The 25,104-nt window shown below is 46.6% G+C and overlaps 1 protein-coding gene across 1 annotated transcript in view; it reads right to left on the reverse strand.

Annotated features, from left to right (window-relative positions):
• The window catches only part of LOC103120718 (coiled-coil domain-containing protein 162-like), a 108,194-nt gene that overhangs the window by 50,721 nt on the left and 32,369 nt on the right, over window positions 1-25,104 (reverse strand). Inside the window, exons 6-9 of the mRNA XM_060190864.1 lie at window positions 23,324-23,462; window positions 11,230-11,383; window positions 5,313-5,408; window positions 1,526-1,681 (exon numbers count right to left, since the gene is read on the reverse strand). Of these exons, the coding sequence (XP_060046847.1) occupies window positions 1,526-1,681; window positions 5,313-5,408; window positions 11,230-11,383; window positions 23,324-23,462 (545 nt within the window). The remainder of the gene's footprint in view (window positions 1-1,525; window positions 1,682-5,312; window positions 5,409-11,229; window positions 11,384-23,323; window positions 23,463-25,104) is intronic.

The following is a 25,104-nucleotide window of genomic DNA, read 5'->3' on the forward strand; positions in this document are numbered from 1 at the left end:
GATCCAGGGAAGAGCCAACTCCTACAGAGAGCTGGTACCCCCCACCCCACCCCGACTTTGTAGCTTAGGTCAGCTCTGTGATCTGCTAATCTGGACATTTTCTGATTTATATTCTGTACCCAGAAACCTGTCATCAAATGAAATCTTACACAGTGGCCCACAAGGAACGACAGATGCAGGCCTAACGCAGTGACAAGCAGGAGGGGTCTAGGGGTCACCCAGTGGAGCCTCATTCCCTCTCCTCAACGAGCCCCAGCGTGTGCTGGAAGAAGCCCAGGACTTCTGGACCGCAGTTTCAAAGGCAGAGCTAATGGCTCATCTTCACCTGAGAGTTTTCAAGCTTGAGGGTCAAGAGATGACAGAACTGGTAGTGCAGCTGGGAGAGGAAATTAGTCCTTCCCAAGAGGGAAAGCTTAGTTTCTCAACACAGAGCGTGATGTCCACTGTGAAATTACTGTTGGTAGCTTTTACTAAGTTGAGGGATGTTCCATCGATCCTGTGTTTTATTCTTTGCCTCTATTTAAATAAACGTGATTTTTTTTTTTTTAAGAAGGGAAGGAAGGGAGGAAGGAAGACAGTGTGACACTGACAAGGATGCTCTTGAGATAAGAGTGCCGACTAGCTTCCACAGGTATAGCTATGTCTGTCCGTCTCCCTCCCCTCCTGGTTCCCTGGTCCATGCAGAATTGTGTCAAGTTATGACACCACGTGTGCTGGTGGTTCTTGGCCCCTTAGATTTTTTTTTTAATTGTCATCTTTTTAAAAATATTTATTTATTTATTCCCTTTTGTTGCCCTTGTTGTTTTATTGTTGTCATTATTATTGTTGTTATTGATGTCATTGTTGTTGGATAGGACAGAGAGAAATGGAGAGAGGAAGGGAAGACAGAGAGGGGGAGAGAAAGATAGACACCTGCAGACCTGCTTCACCACCTGTGAAGCGACTCCCCTGCAGGTGGGGAGCCGGGGGCTCGAACTGGGATCCTTACACTGGTCCTTATGCTTTGTGCCACGTGCGCTTAACCCGCTGCGCTACTGCCGACTCCCCAGCCCCTTAGATCTTAAGAGGGGTGAGCACTTGGAGGAGAGAGTGCTTGCCTGGGAGTCCATAGCGACTTGAAGGCTGACAACCAACCAGAGCCCAGGGTAGGCGTATGAGGCGGAAGAAGGCAGAGGGAGGTCACACCCAGGGCCTCTACCACATACCACGGGCCTCCCAACTCTTTCCTCAGCGTGTGACTCAGAAGGAAAAGCTGCCAGTTGGAGTGTATGTTTCCCTTGGTTTCAACAGAACCTCCCATAACCTTTGTTCTGTTTTTAATACCAAAAGAAATGGCTATATCCTAGACCAGGGGAATTACTGTGAAATAAAATACGCAGGAGTGGCTTCCACGGACTTCTACTCACTGCGGTTCTGCGGGATATGAGCAAGGTCCCGGGACCCACTGGGAGAGACGGTGCAGTGGATGTGGCTAGAAAGTCCCTTCGCGACAAAGGCCAAGTCTGCAGACGTTTGCCAAGCATACCTGCGTGTTTTCCTCCAGTGCCTCCTGCAGTCCCAGGGGGCTGTCTGTGAGCAGATGGCAGCTGCTCAGGAGGGCGTCGTCCATCAACAGCTGCACACCCACCAGCTCTCCGTGTGCCACCCTGAGGTCACGGTCACTCAGCCCACAGAGGCAGAGCTGAAACAAAGCAAAACCACCCATTTTGAAGACTCCTGTGTGTCCACACAGATTTTAGAAGAGAACATAGTTGTGTGTAGAGGGCTGGGAAGGTGACTCACTTGCATGGGGCATTTGTTTTGTCAAACACACCAGCCAGATTTAAGCCTGGTCTCTATTGCACTGGATGAAGGTTCTGTTATTATGGTATCTTTCCCTGTCTGTCTCCATCTCTGTATCTCTCTCTGTATATATCTGAAAAAGTCACCCGGGAGCAATGAGGCCCTGGTGACAAAAGAAAAAAAAAAAAGTATGTACAAGTCCTATACTCTCAAGTCTTTTTTAAAAAAATATTTTATTTTTGAGAGAGATGCAGAGAGAGACACAGAGAGAAACACTAGAACACTGCTCAGCTCTGGCTTATTGTGGTGTGGGGAATTGAACTTGGGACTTTGGAGCCTCAGATATGAGGGTCTGTTTGCATAAACATTATGCTATCTCCCCCGCCTCTCTCAACTAGTAACAATATTCATACAAACCAGAGTAACAACGCTTTTAGGTCAAGTCTTCCAACAGATCAGACTTTTGGATCTCTATCATATCTACAAAATTAACTAGTTAGTTAATTAATTAAAATAATTTATAGTACCCTCAAGGAGATCATAATAGTTTGCTTTTGTGGGGAGGGCAGTATTTTTTCCCCCTGTGCATACAGTGATTTTATCTGGGATTTTAAAGGGAAATTGATGTTCTGTTGTATATTCACCTCCTGTGGGCACTGTTGTAGGGCTAGGAAACACAATGAAAATCTGATATGAGAGAGACCTACCTTACCAATCATACAGTGGATATTTTAAAAAAATCATTCTTAATTTTTTTTTAATGTATGGAGAGTTTTTTTTTTTTTTTTTTTTTTTTTTTTTAACCAGAGCACTGCTCAGCTCTGGCTTATGGTGGTACAGGGGATTGAACTTGGGACTTTGGAATCTCAGGCATGAAAGTCTCTTTGCATAACCATTATGCTATCTACCCCTGCCCAAATGTATGGAGAGTTTTATGCACTTACAGAGTAGGCATTTTCACCACTGATCCCAACAACCACCCATCTAAAGCCAGACATGTCTGCCTCCTGCCCCACTCCCTACATGCTTATTATTTTGAATCTAATTTATGATGGATTTTTGGGTTTATTCTTAACAAGTTTCTATACTTCATGTGCTTGAAAAATGAAACCACATTTGCCTAAATAATAAGGAGAGAACACATTAATGGAAGGGAATTCTTCTCAGTCCTGACTAGTGGGTCTCTTCCCACCAATGCGTGTGGGTGGGTGAGAAGTCTTAAACTTGCCAACCTGGGAGTTCTCTCTCTCTCTCTTGTCATCTTGGGGGCTTCACTGCTCTAGAATGACTCCCCTCCACTTTTTCTTACAAGGCTATAAGATTACAGGGCAGAGTTCTATACTTCACCTACAACCAAAGTTCTGTGTCCTTACCTTTCCACCTCCCCAAATCACCACCATAGTAGTTCTCACAGTCTTAGAAACAGTTTTTTTTGCTTCTGTTTTCTTTTATTTTTCAAGTTCATATGTTAAAAATTCTCAGTTTTTAACAAACTTTAAAAAAATATTTTTATTTGTTTACTATTGGCTAGAGACAGAGAAATGTTGAGGGGAGAGAGAGAGAGAGAGGGGAGGAGAGACAGAGAAACAACTGCAGCCCTGCTTCACCACTCATGAAGCTTTCCCTTTGTAGGTAGGGACCAGGGGCTTGAACCTGGGTCCTTGCTCACTATAACGTATGTACTTAACCAGGTGTGTACCACCTGGTCCCTGTATCAGTTCTCTAGATTCCATATATGAGTGAAAACACCCAGTAGTGTCTTTCCAGGATGACATATTTACCAGATAGAGAGGAACAGAGACAAAGACAAAGAGGGAGAAGGGAGGGAGAGATGAGAGAGAGGGAGGGAGGGAGAGATGAGAGAGAGGGAGGGAGGGAGGGAGAGATGAGAGAGAGGGAGGGAGGGAGAGATGAGAGAGAGGGAGGGAGGGAGGGAGAGATGAGAGAGAGGGAGGGAGGGAGAGATGAGAGAGAGGGAGGGAGGGAGGGAGAGATGAGAGAGAGGGAGGGAGGGAGAGATGAGAGAGAGGGAGGGAGGGAGAGATGAGAGAGAGGGAGGGAGGGAGGGAGAGATGAGAGAGAGGGAGGGAGGGAGAGATGAGAGAGAGGGAGGGAGGGAGGGAGAGATGAGAGAGAGGGAGGGAGGGAGGGAGAGATGAGAGAGAGGGAGGGAGGGAGGGAGAGATGAGAGAGAGGGAGGGAGGGAGGGAGAGATGAGAGAGAGGGAGGGAGGGAGGGAGAGATGAGAGTGAGGGAGGGAGGGAGAGATGAGAGTGAGGGAGGGAGGGAGAGATGAGAGAGAGGGAGGGAGGGAGAGATGAGAGAGAGGGAGGGAGGGAGAGATGAGAGAGAGGGAGGGAGGGAGGGAGAGATGAGAGAGAGGGAGGGAGGGAGGGAGAGATGAGAGAGAGGGAGGGAGGGAGAGATGAGAGAGAGGGAGGGAGGGAGGGAGAGATGAGAGAGAGGGAGGGAGGGAGGGAGAGATGAGAGAGAGGGAGGGAGGGAGGGAGAGATGAGAGAGAGGGAGGGAGGGAGAGATGAGAGAGAGGGAGGGATGGAGGGAGAGATGAGAGAGAGGGAGGGAGGGAGGGAGAGATGAGAGAGAGGGAGGGAGGGAGGGAGAGATGAGAGAGAGAGAGGGAGGGAGGGAGGGAGAGATGAGAGAGAGGGAGGGAGGGAGGGAGAGATGAGAGAGAGGGAGGGAGGGAGGGAGAGATGAGAGAGAGGGAGGGAGGGAGGGAGAGATGAGAGTGAGGGAGGGAGGGAGGGAGAGATGAGAGAGAGGGAGGGAGGGAGGGAGGGAGGGAGAGATGAGAGAGAGGGAGGGAGGGAGAGATGAGAGAGAGGGAGGGAGGGAGAGATGAGAGAGAGGGAGGGAGGGAGAGATGAGAGAGAGGGAGGGAGGGAGAGAGAGAGGGAGAGAGAGAGAGAGAGAGAGAGAAAGGGACACCACAGCACTGAAGCTCCCTCTAGTGTGGTGGGGGCCAGGATTGAATCTGGGTCATTCCCATGGTAAAGCAACACACTATCCAAGTCAGCTCCTTTGCTGGCCTTCAACTTCTAAGAGATCTGGATGGTAAACAGAGAGTCTCAGCTTTTCTCCCAACTCGTTACTGGTCATAGCACCTTCTAATAAGGCTACAGTCAAGATGGACACCAGCTACATGGTGTTTCTCTTCTGTCATAAGAAAAATGACTCACTTGCCACACTGGGCTTCAACTTTACAATCTAACACTCTACTAGTCTAACAAAGGATTCACCACTGACTAGAATAAGGAGGAACTACCTGAGCTCTGGACTCAATGACATCCTGCTTTGTAGTTTATTAATTGACTTTTATGATACTACTACTCCTATTACTATTTTACAGACCACCACTCAGCTCTGGCTCATGATGGTACTGGGCATTGAACTTGGAACCTCAGAGCCTCAGGCATGAAATCCTTCTGCGGACCTTTGCTGCTATCACTCCAGCCCCTGCTTTGCACTTTACATTTCTCTTTGTAACCAGTGGGAAGACCTCTCCTACCTGCATATTATATTCTAGGGTATCTGGTCTGCCACTCAGGACCGGAAACAGCCCTCCACCTTCCAGGAATGTTCTCCAAGGGAACAGCTCCAATGCCTGAAAGAAGTAAGCAATGAATATGACAAGGCTGCAGTGTGGCCATAAATCACAGTCACCTGCATCTACACAGGTTATCTGGTGTTTATATCCCAGAACTCAGCTGGATGATGGAGTTGTGTGGGAAAATTTCCTTCCCTTCCCTTCCCTTCCCTTCCCTTCCCTTCCCTTCCCTTCCCTTCCCTTCCCTTCCCTTCCCTTCCCTTCCCTTCCCTTCCCTTCCCTTCCCTTCCCTTCTTCTCCCCTCCCCTCCCCTTCCCTTCTTTTCTCTTCTTTTTTCTCTTTCTTTCTTTCTTTCTTTTTTTGCCTCCAGGGTTATCGCTGGGGCTTGGTGCCTACACCACGAATCCACTGCTCCTGGAGGCCATTTTTTCCCTTTTGTTGTTCTTGTTGTTTATTGTTGTTGATATTATTGTTGTTGTTGTTGGATAGGACAGAGAGAAATGGAGAGAGGAGGGGAAGACAGAGAGGGGGAGAGAAAGACAGACACCTGCAGACCTGCTTCACCGCTTGTGAAGTGACTCCCCTGCAGGTGGGGAGCCGGGGGCTCGAACAGGCTCCTTATGCTCGTCCTTACGCTTTGCAGCCTTAACCTGCTGCACTAACACCCGGACCCCCAAGAATATTTCTTGATGGATAACCCTTAGCAGAAAGAGGAGAGAGTAATGATTTTATTTTTTTAACTTTATTCATTTAATTAGCTAGGACAGAGAGAAATTGAGAGGGAGGGGGATAGAGAAGGAAGGAGAGAGAGACTGAGAGGCCCCTGCAACACTGTTTCACCGCTTGTGAAGCTTTCTTCCTATAGGTGGGGACCGGGGGCTTGAATCTGGGTCCATATACACACCAACATGTGCACTTAACCAGATGTGCTACCGCCCAGCCCTGTAAGAACCTTGTTTTTAAATTGGGTTTTTTTCAGATGGTGGTTACACACAGAAGAGTCTTAAGACTTCTGTGTAACTAGTCAGCACCAGTGTTCAGAAGTTCCAGTACAGTGTGCACCAAATGGGAATACCTATAATCTAGAAAAGAAGATATATTTACAGGATGGGGGAGGTAGCATAATGGTTATGCAAACACTCTCACACGCCTGAGTACTCCGAAGTCCCAGGTTCAATCACCTGCACTACCATATGCCAGAACTGAGCAGTGCTGGTCTCTGCCTCTCTCATTCAAATGAAATAAAATCGATTAGTAAAAGAAGGGAGTTTATTCAGACCAGGGGCCTTAATAATGAGTCCATTATTGTGCTCCAGTTCAAAGTCACAGCTCAGACGCAGTGCTACAGGGGCTGCATGTGGACTTTCTCTTACACATTACTTTCCAAAAGCCAAAGCATCTTCTACCTGTTGTGGCTCCATGTGCCATCCAGAACATAGTGGCCCCGTCCACCTAATCTCCTTCTGGATTTCCAGCCCTTGTGCTCACTTCAGGCAATTCCTAGAATGGAGCTGATTAAAGCAGCAGAGAACCAGGACACTGTATCTACTGAATCCAGGCCACACCTAAGGAACAGACCCACTAGCTGTGGTCCAACCCTTATTTCTGGGTCGAAATGAGGTTCAAACTTGGGTCTTCAAGAGTTATCATTTTATACTCAAAGAAGAAAGAAATAGGGACTTCTTTTATTTATTTATTTATTTCCCCTTTTGTTGCCCTTGTTTTTTATTGTTGTTATTACTGTTATTGTTGATGTCGTTGTTGTTAGGACAGAGAGAAATGGAGAGAGGAGGGGAAGACAGGGGGAGAGAAAGACAGACACCTGCAGACCTGCTTCACCACCTGTGAAGCGATTCCCTTGCAGGTGGGGAGCCAGGGGCTTGAACTGGGATCCTTACTCCGGTCCTTGCGCTTTGCCCCACGTGCGCTTAACCTGCCACGCTACCACCCAACTCCCAAAATATGGTACTTCTATAAGATTATGGTGGCTACTATTAGTTCAACTTTATAACAGTTCAAAATGTTAAATTAAAGGTTTTACAGTCAAAAGACCTGGTCTTAAGACCTGGCTCTCTTACCCCATTAGGGTAAGAGAAACATGGCTGGGGGTATGGATTCATCTGCCAATGTCCATGTCCAGTGGAGAAGAAATTACAGAAGCCAGAACCCCCACTTTCTTAGCCAACAAAGAATTTTGGTTCATATTCCCAGAGTGGGATAAAGAATAGGGAACTTGGGAGTCAGGCAGTAGTGCAGTGGGTTAAGCACAGGTGGCGCAAAGCACAAGGACCAGCGTAAGGATCCTGGTTCGAGCCCCTGGCTCCCCACCTGCAGGGGAGTCACTTCACAGGCGGTGAAGCAGGTCTGCAGGTGTCTGTCTTTCTCTCCCCCTCTCTGTCTTCCCCATCTCTCCATTTCTCTATCCTATCCAACAACAACAAGGGCAACAAAAAGGAATAAATAAATAAATAGACTAGGGAAGCTTCCGATGGAGGCTATGGGAAATGGAACTCTGGTATGGAATTGTACCCCTGCTATCTTACAATCTTGTTAATTATTATTAAATCACTAATAAAAATTTTTTAAAAGACACGGCTCTAAAGTCATATCAACAAATTCTTTGATTCCCCTCCCTATTAAGACCTGAAACTTAATTCTTTCCCCCTTGAGTGTGGACTAGAGTAAGTGAGCAAGTATAGCAAAAGTGATGGGATGTCACTTCTGCAATGAGGTGATTAGAACACTACGAACTCCATCTGCGGTTTCCTCCCGCCTCTCCCTGACTGGTGTGCCAAGCTGTGAGGCAGCCCAGTGGGAAAGCCCACACGCAGGAGTGAAGCAGCTCGGAGCTGACTTCTTGATGCCAGCGAACAGCCCTGTGAGCGGAGCTCTAAGTGGAGTCTCCTCCAGCAGACTTGCGGTGACTGCAGCCTCTGCCATGACCCTGCTCACAGCTTTGTGAGCGATCCTGAGTCAGAACTCTCCAGCTAAGCTGCTCCCAGATTCATGAGCCTCAGCAGCGTATGCCACAATCAGTGTTCACTGCTCAACATGCTAAGCGTCAGGCTGACTTCCTACACAGCAACAGACTAACGTCGTTTGTGACCCAACACTGCCACAATCCCGGGCAGTCTGATCTGACACTCTTGCTGGAAACCACACTTTCTTTTTCTCTTCTTTTCTCTTCTCCCCTTCCCCCCTTCCTTCCTTCCTTCCTTCCTTCCTTCCTTCCTTCCTTCCTTCCTTCTTCCCTTCCTTCCTTCCTTCTTTTTAGAAAGTGAGAGACAGAGATAAATAGGGAGAGGGAAGGAAAGAGAGAGAGAGAGAGAGAGAGGGAGAGAGAGAAAGAGAGACCTACAGCACTTCTCCACTTGTGATGCTCCCCACCCATCCCCAATAGTTGGGGACCAGGGATTTGAACCTGGACTCTCCCACATGGGAGTGTGTGCTCCACTGGGTAAGCGACCACATGGCCCCTTTAACAACGCTTTCAGTGGAGGAAGTGGGCAATACAGGTGGCAGTACAGCCAAGTGAGGGGCTCTGGGGAAGGAGGGGAAGGGAAAGGCTTGGGATCCTGCTGCATGATGACTGAAAAGGATCTACGTTGGGGTGAGATGGATGTCAGGTGTTCTGCACAGCTGACATACAGAGATGAGAAACTACTCACTGTCAACAACTGTGCTGCAGCCCACAAACCCTCAGTAGAGTACATAATAGTAATAACAAGAAGAAGAAAGAAAGAAGAGAAAAAAGAAGGAGGAAGGAAGAAGGGAAGGAGGGCATGAAGAAAGGCAAGGAAGGAATGGGATGATCTTGTTTTTGTTTTTTTAATGTACTTTCTTTTTTTAGATATTTATTTATTTTCCCTTTTGTTGCCCTTGTTTTTTTTAAAAATATTTATTTGTTTATTTCCTTTCGTTGCCCTTGTTGTTCTATTTTAGTAGTTATTATTGTTGTCGTCCTTGTTGGATAGGACAGAGAGAAATGGAGAGAGGAGGGGAAGACAAAGACAGACACCTGCAGACCTAATTCACCGCCTGTGAAGCGACTCCCCTGCAGGTGGGGACCTGGGGGCTCAAACCGGGATCCTTAAGCCGGTCCTTGCGCTTTGCGCCACCTGCGCTTAACCTGCTGTGCTGTAGCCCGACTCCGTTTTTTTTTTTTAATTGTTGTTGTAGTTATTATTGTTGATGTTGTCGTTGTTGGATATGACAGAAAGAAATGGAGAGAGGAAGGGAAGACAGAGAGGGGGAGAGAAAGACAGACACCTGCAGACCTGCTTCACCGCCTGTGAAGCGACCCCCCTGCAGGTGGGGAGCCGGAGGCTTGAACCGGGATCCTTAAGCTGGTCCTCGCGCTTTGTGCCATGTGTGCTTAACCTGCTGCGCTACTGCCCGACTCCCAATCTTGCTTTTTCATCCTTAGGAGGACTGATAGTTGCCAGGTTTTCATTCATTAAGACACACAAGTCAGCAGCTGATCTACTTCATGGATTGTATCCTTAGCATCATCATTTATAAAATGGAAAAAAACAAACACGTGGCGCAAAGCGCAAGGACCAGCATAAGGATCCCAGTTCGAGCCCCCAGCTCCCCACCTGCAGGGGAGTCGCTTCACAGGCGGTGAAGCAGGTCTGCAGGTGTCTGTCTTTCTCTCCTCCTCTCTGTCTTCCCCTCTTCTCTCCATTTCTCTCTGTTCTATCCAACAACGATGACATCAATAACAACAACAATAATAACTACAACAATAAAACAACAAGGGCCAAAAAAGGGAATAAATAAAAATAAAATATTAGAAAAAAAACTTAAAGAAAAACACCAAACGGTTTTTCTATCAGCTGTGAGCAGAGAAGCTGCTGCCTTCAGTAGCCTGGTGAGCAGTTTGAAGGCAGGCAGACACCCTGACTGGGTGTCTGGGGAGGTGGCTCAGTGAGCAGAGCACAGGCCTTGCATACCTGAAGCCCTGGGTTTAACCCTTAGCACTTTGTATGCTAGAACAGCACTCTGGTTTCCCTTTAAAATCTCTTTAGAAAGATTTATTTATTTGCAGTCTTAACATTTATTTATTGGACAGAGACAGAAAGAAATCAAGAGGGAGAGGAAGGAGACAGAGACACCTGCAGTAGTTTCCCCGCTTGTGAAGCTTCCCCCCTGCTAGTGGGGACCAGGGGCTTGAACTCGGGCCCTTGCACATTGTAACATGTGCACTCAACCAGGTGCATCATAGTCCAGCCCCACGGATTCCTTTCTCCCTCCCTCCCTTCCTTCATTCCTTCCTTCCTTTCTTTTTTCTTTACCAGAGCACTGGTCAGCTCTGGTTTATGGTGTCTGGGACCTCAGAGCCTCAGGCAGGAGTCTGTTTGCATAACCTTTAAGCTATCTCCCCCACCCACTCTATTTATTTTCATAAGAGAGAGTGAGAGTACACCAGAGACTGCTAGAAATGAACTTGGGACCTCTGGGGCCTCAGGCAGGAAAATGTGCTGCACTATCTATGGTATCTTCCCTGGTTCCTTAATAAGTACATCTTAAAAACAAAGCTGGGGCCACAGCATAATGGCTTTCTGCAAAAATACTTTCACGCCTGAAGCTCTGAGGTCCCAGGTTCAATCCCTAGAACCATCTAAGCCAGAACTGATGAGCGATCTGGTAGAAAAGTAAATAAATAAGCAATGAAACAGACGAATGAAAGGCTCTGGCTGAGAATCGCCGCTGCCTGTGGTGGTGCAGAACATTCCACATGTCAGTGAGGAAGAGCCAACCAGACAGCTGGGCATGGTGTACTGGGGATCCCTGTGACTTCTAAACTCAGGGGAAGCAGACACAGTTCCCTACCCCCCACACAACCTTCCTGGTGTAAGAGTCCCTCTCCGTGTACCTGGAGGCTCTGTGGATCCAGCGGTGGGGGCAGGCAGAGCTGGGTGGCAAACAGGCTCTTTGTGAGGGAGCTGCTCAGTGGTGGCAGCCCGTGGTGCATGCCATCCGTGACCGACTGGTAGGCAGCGACATTTCCGGCCTCTAAAAATCTTCTTCTACAAAACACGGCAGAATGAGGTCATTAGGAACAGTCAACGTTTCACATTTGAAACTTCCCTGAGTGTTGTTACGGCCAGATAACATTTTTGAAGTCTTAACAGGATCTTGCTCAGGACGTCACACTTCCTACCCTTCCATTAAAAAATTTTTAAAAAAATTTTCTTTATATATTTATTGGGTTAGAGACTGCCAGAAATTGAGAGGAAGAGGGAGATCGAGAGGGAAGGAGATAGAGAGACACCTGCAGCACTGCTTCACCACTCTTGAAGCTTTCCTGCTGCAGGTGGGGACTGGGGGCTTGAACCCAGGTCCTTGTGCATTGTAACATGTGTGTTCTACCAGGTGTGCCACCACCCAGCCCCCCATTTTGTTTACATGTGGCCCTTCATACTTACATTGATAGCCTGAAGGAAAAGCAGATGCTCTCAACTGCTGTTAATTAGTTAACTCCTTTAAAATATTTATTTTTTATTTATTATTGGATAGAGACAGAGAGATGTTGAGAGGGGAAGGGGAGATGGAGAAGGAGAGAGACAGAGAGACACCTGTAGCTCTGCTTTGCCACTCACAAAGCTTTTCTCCTGCAGGTGGGGACCAGGGCTTGAACCTGGGTCCTTGTGCATCTGTAATTGTTGTTGCGGCGGTCTGGTGTCGGGCTGCACCACGGAGAAGAGAGCAGACGTCCAGAGCAAAGGGGTACACAAATCTTTATTATAGGATGGGGGGGAGGTTTGGTTCAGACCACGTGGAGCCAGCCAGCAATGGCCGACCACGGGGGGAGAGCAGGGAGCGAGACCTCAGAGAGGGAGAGCCGAGAGCCCAGAGAGAGAGAGGGGAGGGTTGAGGGGGCTTTTTATTGGGTGACAACCAGGGGTGACGTGTAGAGCCAGGATTGGTTGAAAGGGGCACTCTAGGATTTAGCGGGGCATAGAAAAACCTGGGGGCGGTGACTGCATCAGAATAACTTCTCAGCAACATGTAATGTGACTGCTTAACCAGGTGCGCCTGACCCCTATTAATGAACTTCTTTAATGGGGAAGGTTTTATTTATTTATTTGCCAGAGTACCGCATAGTTCTCTGGCTTTATAGTGAGGGAATTGAACCTGAGACTTTAGAGCCTTAGGCATGAAAGTCTTTTGCATAACCATTAAGTTATTCCCTCAACCCCAACTGCTATAAGTTTAAACTTGAATTAAGTAGCCCCCTGTGGTCACTATACTGGTCTGCTCAACAGTCGTCCTAGAACACAGAAACTGGTTGTGACCCTGGAGGTGGCACAGTGGACAGAGCACTGGATTCTCAAGCATGAGGTCCCAAAGTCAACAGCCTGAAATCCTGAAGACCAGGACATGAAATTAATACTAGAAGCCAAAGAGAAGGAAATATGTACATTTGATAAATTATAATGACTTTCTTGCACAAAAGGAAGTATTTAGCAAGTAAGAATTCTTCTTCTTTTTTTCTACAATAAAGTTTTTTTCTATATTGGAGGGATTAATGATATAGAGTCGACAGTCTTCTTCTTCTAGCATTTGCCCTTCTTCCGTAGCCAGTCAACAGCGTCAGGTTGAGCCTGATGTCAAGTTTTGAGACCTCCTTTGAATCTGGAGAGGTGGCAGTCGTTGACTATGTGGGTCATAGTCTGTCTGGAGCCGCAGGGGCAGTTCGGGTCGTCTCTGGCTCCCCAGCGATGGAACATAGCGGCGCACCGGCCATGGCCTGTTCGATAGCGATTGAGGAGGGCCCGATCATAACGTGCTAGGTCAAAGCCGGGTGGACGCTCGCAGGGGTCTGTGATGAGGTGTTTGTTCTTGACCTCAGCTGACTGCCAACTCTGTTTCCAAGAGTCTGGAACAGAGAAGTTCAGTGTAGGCGTAGGGGACCAGATTGGGTGACGAGACGTCAAGCGTTGGACAGGGTGGGCGAAGATATCCGCGTATATTGGCAGGTCCGGTGGAGCGTAGACGTGGGAAATGAACTTAGATGATGCCGCATCCCGACGAATATCTGGCGGGGCGATGTTGCTAAGAACTGGCAGCCATGGAACTGGGGTGGAACGGATGGTTCCAGAAATGATCCTCATGGAGGAGTATAATTTGGAATCGACCAAGTGGACATGGGGGCTACAGAACCATACTGGGGCACAGTATTCTGCAGTGGAATAGCATAATGCCAGAGATGTTGATCGACAGTAAAATAGAGTAGCTGGTATATATATAACATTTCTCAATTTTCCACATAACACTCTAACTCCCCACCTCGGTCCTCCTCCACCATCCTGTTCCAGGACCTGAACCCTCCTTCCCACCCAAGTTCTTTACTTTGGTACAATACACCAAGGATTCTTCTATAACTTAGATCTAGTGGATGCCCGAGAAAAGATGTCATTACAGAGAAGTTGGGGCAAGGGTATCCCAGCAGAGGTCTCTTGCCTGGATCCTTCATAAGTATGACCCAACTCTTGCATGAAGCAGATGTCAAGAAGATTAGCAGTGACTTGGGCGACTATTAGCGCTGACGGATATGAGATAATTCCAAAACTGTGTGTGTGGGGGTGGGTGGGTGTGTGGGGAGAACTGAGTACTGTCTGGGTGGTCCAGCAGCAGGCCAACAACAAGAGATCTGAGATTGGACCAGTGCATTTGATTTTCTAGTTTTAGAGAGAGTGGGGGAGAGACAGAGGCACTAAAGCACCACTCCACCACCTACTCAGTGCCACCATCTTCGGTCTTTGGTGCCCTCATGTGGAGCTGTGGATCAAATGTGTGGAGGCCATGCTCTCTGTTGTTGATCCACCTCTAGGGCCCTTGATTTCTTGTTTTTAAAATTAAAGTCACATCAGCTTAATGTCAGATTCTAAGCTGTTAGGAAGAGATGAGGAAAAGCAACAGAAAGGAAGGAGGAGGGCAGGGCCCTGGAGTCAAACTGGACAGATGAAACTATTGCGACAGCCCCCCTGTGCAAGTTATGCAACTTCTCTGAATATCTATTTCCTGAACTGTAAATGTGGTTAAAAAAAAAAATTCCTATCCCACAGAGTTGTCATGTTAGAAACTCAACCAACGCAATTTCCCTTACCACCTTATTGCATTCATTTCTTATGATTCTAGTCTTTCTTTTTTTAGAAATTTAAGTGGCCAGGAAGGTGGCATAGTGGGTAAACCACTGGACTTTCAAGCATGAGGTCCTGAGTTCAATCTCTGGCACTACATATGCCACAGTAATGATGCTCAGGTCCCCTCTCTCCCCCTCTGGTTCCATTTCTCTCTCTTGTGAAATAAAATAAATCTTAAAAAAAAAAGACGTTTTATTTTTCTACAAAGGTTTGAGGCACATGGGTTATTTTCATCACACTTTTAGGAATACTGAAAACTGCTCCGGAGTTCCTGGGACAAGGCCCTTGAACCTTCAGTCGGTAAGCCCTGACTTATCCCTTTGGTCAGGGCTGTTCTCCGCAGGCTAGCTTGCCAGCAGTGCTCAAGAAGACTGACAGGCTGTCTTGTGACTTGTGACAACTGCCAGTCCCTAGTAAAGCAGTCAGGGCTCTCCAGCGACCCACTAAAATGCTGACTAGATGCACTGAGTTCTCTAAACTGTTGGGCTACGTTGTAGCTGCCTCACTGTCAAAAAGTAGTCAAGGTTTCCTAGAATCCCAATCATTTGCCCACAGCACAATCCCAGGCAAGGCGGTTCCAACCACAAGGAGCAGAGAATTCCCAGGGCACATGCTTAAAGTTTTTCCTGGAGGCAAGGATGAAAAAAATAAAAACCAAAAAACAACCAACCTACCAATCAACCAGTGAAAACACTCAACAAAGTGACTCTGTGGAGACCAGGCAAAGTTGTGGTTCTTTGTTTCTCAGACACTGGAGACCAGGCCATGACTTCTGTCTCCCAGAAATCCCTAGATGACCCCGAAGTACACTTCACCAATCTGCTTACTTAGAAACATTTGGATAGATAGAAAGGAATATAAAAGTAGATTTTAAAATGAGTAGAAAACTCTCTTCCTTCCTTTCTCTCTCCTTCTTTCCTCCCTCTTTTCTTTCTTACCCTTCCTCTTCCTTCCTCTTTCTTTCTTTCTTTCTTTCTCTCTTTCTCTCTCTCTCTCTCTCTCTCTTTCTTTCTTTCTTTCTCTCTTTCTCTCTTTCTTTCTTTCTCTCTTTCTCTCTTTCTTTCTCTCTTTCTCTTTCTTTCTTTCTTTCTTTCTTTCTTTCTTTCTTTCTTTCTTTCTTTCTTTCCTTCATGGTTCTGTCATTCCTAGCGGCCATTTCCCCTCCCTCTTTCTTTATTTTAAAATTCCAGTGCACTGCTTAGCTCTGGCTCATGATGGTGCAGGGTATTGAACCTGGGACCCCAGAGAGTCTGTTTTCATACCCATTATATTATCTCCACTGGCCACTTTTTTTTTTTAAATAGCGATCAGAGCTAGAGAGAAATAAAAATGGGAAAGAAAGGAAGAGACGGAAAGGAGGTACCTGCAGCACTGTTCCACCTCCCATTAACTTCTTTTATAAATTTAATATATATTTTTTAACTCTTATTACTGGATAGAGACAGAGAGAAATTAAGAGGGGAGGGGCAGAGAGGAAAGAGACAGAGAGACACCTGCAGCCCTGCTTCATCACTTGTGAAGCTTTCCCTCTGCAGGTGGGGACCAGGGGCTTGAACCTGGGCCCTTCTGCATAGTCATGTGTGTGCTTAACCAGGTGCACCACCACCTGGTCCCTTAAGTTAATTTTTTAAAATTATCTTTATTAGACAGAGACAGTCAGAAATTGAGAAGGAAAGGGAAGATTGAAAGGAAGAAAGACAGAGAGACACCTGCAGCCCTGCTTCATCTTGCAAAGCTTTCCCCCCTGCAGATGGGGAACCAGGGGCTCGAACCCAGGTCCTTGTGCTTTGTAATATGTGTACTCTACCAGGTGTGCCACCAATTGGCCCTCATTAACTTCTTTTACATAAGTGGGGGTGGGGGAAGGAGGGGACTAAGGGCTTAAACAGGGTTCCTTGTGCATGTCTGCTGGAGGAGCTATTACTTGCCGACGTTTTCTCTAGCGATTCATTAAGCTTGTCCTGAGTCGGGTTTATTGCAGGCACTTATTGTCCCTTCAGGATATTTTCTTATGTTTTTCCTTGTTACCTCAATCACTGTGAACACCAACAAACAAATTAGAGACACTTTCCATGGCATGTTTTATTCTGTCTACAGAATATCTTTGAACATGTATTTTTTTTCTCCCCCACACATCTGAACTGTAAAGAGATTTGCTTGATTTGCTTTATTTTGATTTGATTTATTTATTTGTTTCTTTTGCCAGGGCATCACTGTTCCAGGTTGACTTTTCCAGATAGAAACAGAGAGACAGAGAGAGAGAGAAAGAAAGACACCACAGCTCCAAAGCTTCCTCTAGGATGGTGGGGGCCAGACACGAACCCAGGCCGAGGGCATGACATAGCAGGTGTGCTAGCTAGGTGAGCTAGCGTGCTAGCTTGGGGTCAAGGGTCAGATAGTCAACCTTTTCAGTTCCGTGGACCGTATGGTCACTGTTGCGATCACTCGGCTCTGTGGCTACAGCATGAGCGTAGTCAGAGATAATTCATAAGTGGATGTGCCTGGCTGTGTTGTGAAGAACTCTATTTATGGATACGAAAATTTGAATTCCACATAATTTCTGTGTGTCACAAAACACTACTCTGTGCTTGCTCCCCCGCCATCTAAACTTATAAAAATCATTCACTGCCCACAGACCATGAAAAATCCCGAAGGCTCTCCACAGTAGTTTGCTAACCCCTGACTTCACAAGAAGGGTTTGTTTCCAATCACTCTCCCAGCCAGGCACTTACTTCTATGTTGTTGGTAAATTTAATGCAAAGAAACTTAACTCATTGGAAATGAAAGATCAAGTCAATCCTCAGGCCTTTCTGTCTTCCTTCCTACCTTCCTTCCTTTCTTCCTTCCTTCCTTTCTTTCTTTCTTTATTAGTGATTTAATATTGATTTACAAAATTACAAGGTAACAGGCATACAACTCCACACCATCCCCACCACCACAGTTCTGTGTCCCCAGTCCCTCCGCTGGAAGCTCCAGTAGTTCTCCCAAGGTTGCAGATATGGGTCAACTATTATTTCTACAACCATCTGTTGATATTGTATAGATTTGACTTTTTTTTTTTTGGTCCCATCTCCTTTTTTCCAAGTCACACACACCTATCTATTATTATGTCCAAATGTTCCCTTTTTCTCCTCTCCCTCTGGTTCCTGGAGTTGGAGTTCAGAGCCCTCTGTTCATCATCCCCCTACCACTTCTCCCCAACTCAGAGTATGGGTAATGGATCAAGATTGTTTCTGGAGTGCAGAAGGTGAAAGATCTGGCTTCTGTAATTGCTTCTCTGCTGGATATGGGCATTGGCAGGTCGATCCATACCTCAGGTGTTTCTTGACCTGACTGATAAAACTCATCATAAATAAATGTAGGTTGGTGGTCCTGTCCAGAGACAGATGACAGGCTCTAGGCAAAATGCTCCCCCCATACCCTGGGAGAACCACCAGGTTCTTGCCCCAGCGTGGTGCAGGGAAGGGGCAGAATGAAAAGTTGAGACACAGAATCATGCATCTACACTACAACCTGAGCTGACTGCGTCCCCAGAGAAGCAGGAGCCAGATATTAGGGGCTGCAGAAGCACTGCCTTTATTATTAATGTTTTGGTTGTTGCCTGGGCCACACCACTCTGGTCTGACTGAGAGAGAGAGAGAGAGAGAGAGAGAGGAACACACCATAGCACTGAAGTTTTCCCTTGTGAGGTGAGGGCCAAGCTCAGATGTGTATCCCACTCACTTCTTCTTCTAGCGTTTGCCCTTCTTCCGTAGCCAGTCAACAGTGTCAGGTTGAGCCTGATGTCAAGTTTTGAGACCTCCTTTGAATCTGGAGAGGTGGCAGTCGTTGACTATGTGGGTCATAGTCTGTCTGGAGCCGCAGGGGCAGTTCGGGTCGTCTCTGGCTCCCCAGCGATGGAACATAGCGGCGCACCGGCCATGGCCTGTTCGATAGCGATTGAGGAGGGCCCGATCATAACGTGCTAGGTCAAAGCCGGGCTGACGCTTGCAGGGGTCTGTGATGAGGTGTTTGTTCTTTACCTCAGCTGACTGCCAACTCTGTTTCCAAGAGTCTGGAACAGAGAAGTTCAGTGTAGGCGTAGGGGACCAGATTGGGTGACGAGACGTCAAGCGTTGGACAGGGTGGGCGAAGATATCCGCGTATATTGGCAGGTCCGGTGGAGCGTAGACGTGGGAAATGAACTTAGATGATGCCGCATCCCGACGAATATCTGGCGGGGCGATGTTGCTAAGAACTGGCAGCCATGGAACCGGGGTGGAACGGATGGTTCCAGAAATGATCCTCATGGAGGAATATAATTTGGAATCGACCAAGTGGACATGGGGGCTACGGAACCATCCTGGGGCACAGTATTCTGCAGTGGAATAGCATAATGCCAGAGAGGATGATCGTAGTGTGGAAGCGCTCGCGCCCCATGAGGAGCTGGCCAGTCTTGCAATGATGTGATTCCTCGCGCCCACCTTTGCTGCAGTTTTTATGAGATGTTCGTGAAATGACAGAGTGCGATCGAGAGTAACGCCAAGATAGACTGGCTGGGCTTCGTGCCGGATTCTCGTATCGCCAAGCTGCACATTAAGCTCACGCGAGGCCGAGGCATGGTGTAGATGGAAAACAGATGATACCGTTTTTGCAGTGCTAGGGATTAGTCGCCATTTTTTACAGTAATCAGATATCAGAGACATGTCTTTCGTGAGTGTTTCCTCGAGGATGTCGAACTTGGATGCCTGAGTTGCACAGCAGATGTCATCGGCGTAGATGAACTTCCTTGAAGAAGTTTCTGGGAGGTCATTGATGTAAATATTAAATAGCGTAGGAGCCAGAACAGAGCCCTGGGGGAGGCCACTTGAGACAAGTCTCCATCTGCTAGACTTGTCACCCAGATGTACCCGGAATCTTCTGTTTTGGAGAAGAAACGATATAGTCTTGGCCACCCATGGAGGCAGGCATCTTGAGATCTTGACTAGGAGACCACGGTGCCAGACCGTGTCATAGGCTGCTGTGAGATCAACAAAGACAGCACCCGTCTTTAAATTCTTCTGGAATCCATTTTCAATGTAAGTTGAGAGGGCCAGGGCTTGTTCGCAGGTAGATCTTCCTGGGCGGAAACCAGCCTGGGCGGGTGATAGGAATTTCTCTGTAAGATGAGAAATACGTGACAGAAGCAGCCTCTCAAGGAGTTTGTAACAAACGGAGAGGAGAGAAATCGGTCTATAGCTGGCGGCCAGTGTTGGGTCTTTCTTTGGTTTCAAAACCGCTATAATCTTCGCACGACGCCAAACTTTGGGCATAGACTCAGATTCCAAGATGTGGGACAGGAATGAAGCGAGCCACCCACTCACTGCAAAGCAGGCTTACTCTTCATGTGAGCTTTTCTTTTCTTTTTTTTTTTTTTGCCTCCAGGGTTATTGCTGGGGTTCAGTGCCTGCACCATGAATCCACTGCTCCTGGAGGCTATTTTTTCCCCTTTTGTTATAGTTGTTTGTTATCGTTGTTATTATTATTGATGTTATTGATGTCATTGTTGTTGGATAGGACAGAGAGAAATGGAGAGAGAAAGGGAAGACAGAGGGGGGGAGAGAAAGATAGACACCTGCAGACCTGCTTCACTGCATGCACATGCAGCGATGCCCCTGCAGGTGGGGAGCCGGGGGCTCGAACTTAGATCCTTGTGCTGGTCCTTACACTTCGTGCCATGTGTGCTTAACCTGCTGCGCTACTGCCTGACACCCCCTGTGAGCTATCCCATGTTGACCTCTGTTATTGAACGACATTCTTCCTTGCCTCTCCCAAGTCTAAACACACACACTGCGCTCATTCTAGGGAAGCGTTCAGGTTCGGTTCTTTACAAACTCCAGAAAAGCCTTAAGTTTACTGTAAGTCAAAATTTCCCCCCGAGCAAACAGTCCTATTTGCTCAGATTAGGAGGCTGGGGGAGCCTCTCTAAGCTGCCAGTGCTTATCTATTGACTTTGCAGCCTCAGCACCAAGTTCAATGATGAGGAGGGATGACCTTGACCTTCTAACCTCTCTCTCTCTCTCTCTCTCTCTCTCTGCATTCCCTTTTAGGTCCCTTTTTCTATTACACTGCTATCTGGCATTCTTCATAGTTTTCAGAACTTGGAGCCAAAAACATGTGGGCTCTTTTTTTTTTTTTAATCATCTTTATTTACTTATTGGATATAGATAGCCAGAAATTGAGAGGGAAGGGGGTGATAGAGAGGGAGAGAGACAGAGAGACACCTGTAGCCCGGCTTCACGATTCACAAAGCTTTCCCCCGCAGGTGGGGACCAACGTGCTCAACTCGGGTCCTTGTGCATTGTACTATGTGCACTCAACCAAGTGTGCTGCCACCCAGCCCTGAGCGGGTTCTGCATCGAGTCCGCACTTGCTTCCTGTGTGATTCCACAGCCCCTCACCCCCTAAAGAAAGAGCTATTAAGGAAAGAGGTTGGAGGAAATGTGGTGAGGGAAGCCTCAAGGGCTGTGCCATTCCGGGTGGTCCCTTCAGGTCGTCTGTAGACAGAATACAGCCGGATGTAGGGCTCAGTGTCCTTCACTGCTACACATGGTGAGTTCCAGACAAGCAAGAGAAGTGAACAAATCCTATATGGAGACAAAGCGGAGTGGCTCCCCTGGGAGAAGTAGCGAGTTAAATCTTGTGTAACTGAAATCCAGCATACGGGGGATAGTCTGTTCCTTTGCTCTATGCAGATTTCTTGCAGAAACATAAAACCAAACCAACCAAACACTAGGGGTTTTATAGTTCAGAGGGCTGACCAGTAGACATCACTAAGATGAATAAGTCAGCATCTTTATGTCCAATCTGCTTGGTTAAACTATACCTCAGGAAGCTAATGGTCAGTAAAAAGATAATGCACTTGCTTGATTTATATTTACTTATCGATTTTTTTCTTCTTCCAGGGTTATTGCTGGGGTTTGGTGCCAGCACTATGAATCCACTGCTCCTGGAGGCCTTTTTTTTTTTTTTTTTTTCCATTTCATTGAATAGGACAGAGAGAAATTGAGAGAGGATGGGGAGATAGAAAGGTGGAGAGGAAGATAGACACCTGCAGACCTACTTCACCGCTTGTGAAGTGACCCCCTTGCAGGTGGGGAGCTGGGGGCTCGAACTGGGATCCCTCTGCCGGTCCTTGCGCTTTGCTTCGTGCCATGTGTGCTTAACCCGCTGCTCAAACCCGTAAATCAATATTAAATCACTAATAAAATTAAAATAAAAAAATACTGACCTCTGAAGGATAATCTGAGACTCTCAGGCCTGAGCTCTTCTCTCCCCTATGCAAAACTTCTTTATAGTGGAGACACTGTAGATATTTTTCTTTTATTTGTTTATTTACTTGGGATAAAGATAGAAAGAAGTTGATAGAGAAGGGGCATATAGAGAGACACCTGCTTCACCACTTGTGAAGCTCACCTCCCTGCAGCTGGGAGCTGGGGGCTTGAACTAGGGTCATTGTCTGTTGTGACATGTTTGTTCCATCAAGTGCCTCACCTCCTGGCCCCAGCGTGGTGGCTCCTGACCAGAATCAGTTTTCTCATCAGAGGTCATGAGTAGTTAATCAAGTACACATTCTTTCAGAAGGCAAAGTAGCTAATGTTTATAAGGGCAAAGGTAAATTTATTTATTTGTAAATTCAACTTAGCTAGCTAGGCCCACTAGCATCAGACATAACAATGAAGATTCTGTCCTCTTGAAAGATAAATAGGAGCTGAAAAAAGAAATCTCTTTGAATGAGTCATCTTCAGAATTGCACGCATTATTCTCAGTGAAACAGCCCGGACATTGACAACAGCAGTTGTTATGCAAACAAACTATATCAAAAACACATTCTATAAGGAAGAAAGTTAATGGGGCCGGCAGTGGCACACTTGGATAAGCACACACATTACAGTGCTTAAGGATCCAGGTTCAAGTTCCTGGTTTCCACCTGCGGGGGGGGGGGGGGGGGTGCTTCAGGAATAGTGAAGTAGGGCTGCAGGTATCTATCTCTTTCCCTCTCTTTATCTCCCCCTTTCCTTTGAACTTCTCTCCATAATAAATAAAAAATAAAATAAAAAAGAAATTCAATACTCTTCAAGTAGAACTGTACCCCAAATCTAATTTTAGATATCATTCTTATAATAAAAGAAGGAGAGTAGGGGTGGAGAGAAGGCAGAAGCTATGTTTTGGATGCAGCTGTGAATGTTATGGGGTTACTGACATATTTTCTTTGTTGCCCTGCCCTGTGGTTAGATCTGAGCTTTTTGAACCATTCTTTAGTGTACAGACTTGTTTGTTCATAAGAGCTGAAAGCCACCTTTATGGTGCCATGAAAACTTCAACTTCTTCTCCTCCTCCTCCTCCTTCTTTTTTTACCAGAGCACTGCTCAGCCATGGCTTATGGTGATGCAGGGGATTGAACCTGGGAACTTTGGAGCCTCAGGCATAAGAGTCTGTTTGCATAATCATTATGCTAACTATCCCCACCTCACGAAAGCTTCCTTTAATCCAATGCTACAGGTATCAAACATTTTCTGCTTGTGTCTCTTTCATACTGTGAAGATTTATTGAATTAAAATAAAAATTATTTCCACACACAAAAAAAACCCACCATGTACTGGAAAATCATGAATATTATTTTTCAAAGAACACATATAAACTCAGCAGCAGGGCACCTCTGTAGTCAGGGCTCTTGATCAGGCTGTGCCTCTGAGTAATTTAAGCTTGTTATGTAACCTTGCTAGCAGTAGCCTGTTTCATGGCCACTCAGAAGCGCCTGCCCAGATGAACGTTAGCTGGGATTAGCCCTCTGGTCCTTACCGGATCAGGTGTCTCACTGCTGCATCAAACTGCAGGAACATCACCTCCCTGCGAAGGAGAAGGGCCTGCACCACCTGAGTAGGGTCTTGGGGGCTCTGGAGGTTGTCAATCATTTTCTGCAGCTCTTGAAGCTCAGCCCCTAGAAAATGGACAGACAGCATTTCAGGCAGTTTGAGATGTGGGCTACTCTAGCCAAACCCATGGAGCCACCAAATCACTGTTAAAGCTGACTTTGTACCTAAATGAACTTTTGTTTGTGGGTAAACTTACTGTAGGTTTTGCAAGGTCAGCAAAACTTTGTGTTCTACAGTAAAAGCCAAGTTCTGATTTATCCTTCCTTCCTCCCTTCCTTCCCTTTTCAGGAAGATAACAAACTTGCTGTGCTTCTGAGAATGAGAACAGGCTTTTGAAAGGAAGATTCAAGATTTGCAAGGCTACAATCTCTCAACAGAGTTAAAGAAACATGACAAGGAATAAGAAAGAATAGTCCTCAGTAAGTTGAATAAGCACATGAGTTCATTGTAGATTAAAAGGCAGCACTCAGTCCTCATAGTCACGTTGTCTAAATCACTCCACTCCATTGCTGTCCCCTTCCAGCACCGGTGCATTGACTAAAGAAGACTCGAGGCCTTCCACGGCAAACAAAAATCTGCATGTACATACAGGCTAGGGCTTCGGGTACTGGGTATAGGTGTGCATGTACCCATAAGCAAGGGGTAATTACATAACTCAAAGTTAAACTGCTCAATAATCTGCATGTACATACAGGCTAGGGCTTCAGGTACTGGGTATAGGTGTACATGTACCCATAAGCAAGGGGTAATTACATAACTCAAAGTTAAACTGCTCAATAATCTGCATGTACATACAGGCTAGGGTTTTGGGTACTGGGTATAGGTGTACATGTATCCATAAGCAAGGGGCAACTACATAACTCAAAGTTAAACTGCTCAATAATAGTTGAAGTACCTAAAGAAGGCATCATAAATTCTCTAATTGACTAGACTTAGACCAAATTAGCTGGGCAGCCTAGCAAAAAGACCCAAAGAAGACAGACCCCCCAAAACCTAATCCTGGTTGGGTTCAACAAATAATAATCAATGCCAAACAACTGGAAGAAAGTCTAAGGTCATCAGATAAAGAGAGGGCTACAAAAGTTGGATAAGGGCAAGAGACTGCTCCACTTAATAATGGTGCTTTTGGTCAATATCACACCACCTCATCAGTTGGGGCCTACTTATGGAATCCTTGGATTCCCACACAACTATGATGGACCTAGACTTCTAATGAATCCCTCTCTCCACCACCACTGGTAACTTCTAGCAGGAGCAGCATCTTCTGGGTCCTCCCAGTGCTGGGCTAGCGTGGGGGTGCCTCTTCCCAGGTGCGTACTCTCTGGGTTGGAGAGAACATGACCAGAGCCAGCCTGGGCTGCTACTCACTCAGCAACGTGAGGGAGATGACTCAGGAACCAAGCTTGTGGCAGCAAGGCAATGCAATTCTTTATTGATCAAAGAGCCAAGGCTTTTAAAAGGCAGACCTGGAAGTGGCAAGTTGGAAATGGAAATGGCTTGACATGTTTGGAAAGGGGCAGAGAAAGGCAAAAGGGAGCTGGGAAAAGTAGGAACTTCCTTAGCAACTGTTGCGAGGGTTTTAACTGGTAGGATTAATAATACTCTGGAGGCAGGGAGGGTCTTGAGGGCAGAAAGAAGATAGATCAAAGGAATGGAATGGGTGGGGATCTTTCAGGCAAAACAATGGTTATGTAGATAGGCCATAGT

This window comes from Erinaceus europaeus, chromosome 4 (genome assembly GCF_950295315.1).
Source record: "Erinaceus europaeus chromosome 4, mEriEur2.1, whole genome shotgun sequence".
In the NCBI taxonomy this organism is placed as follows: Eukaryota; Metazoa; Chordata; class Mammalia; order Eulipotyphla; family Erinaceidae; genus Erinaceus; species Erinaceus europaeus.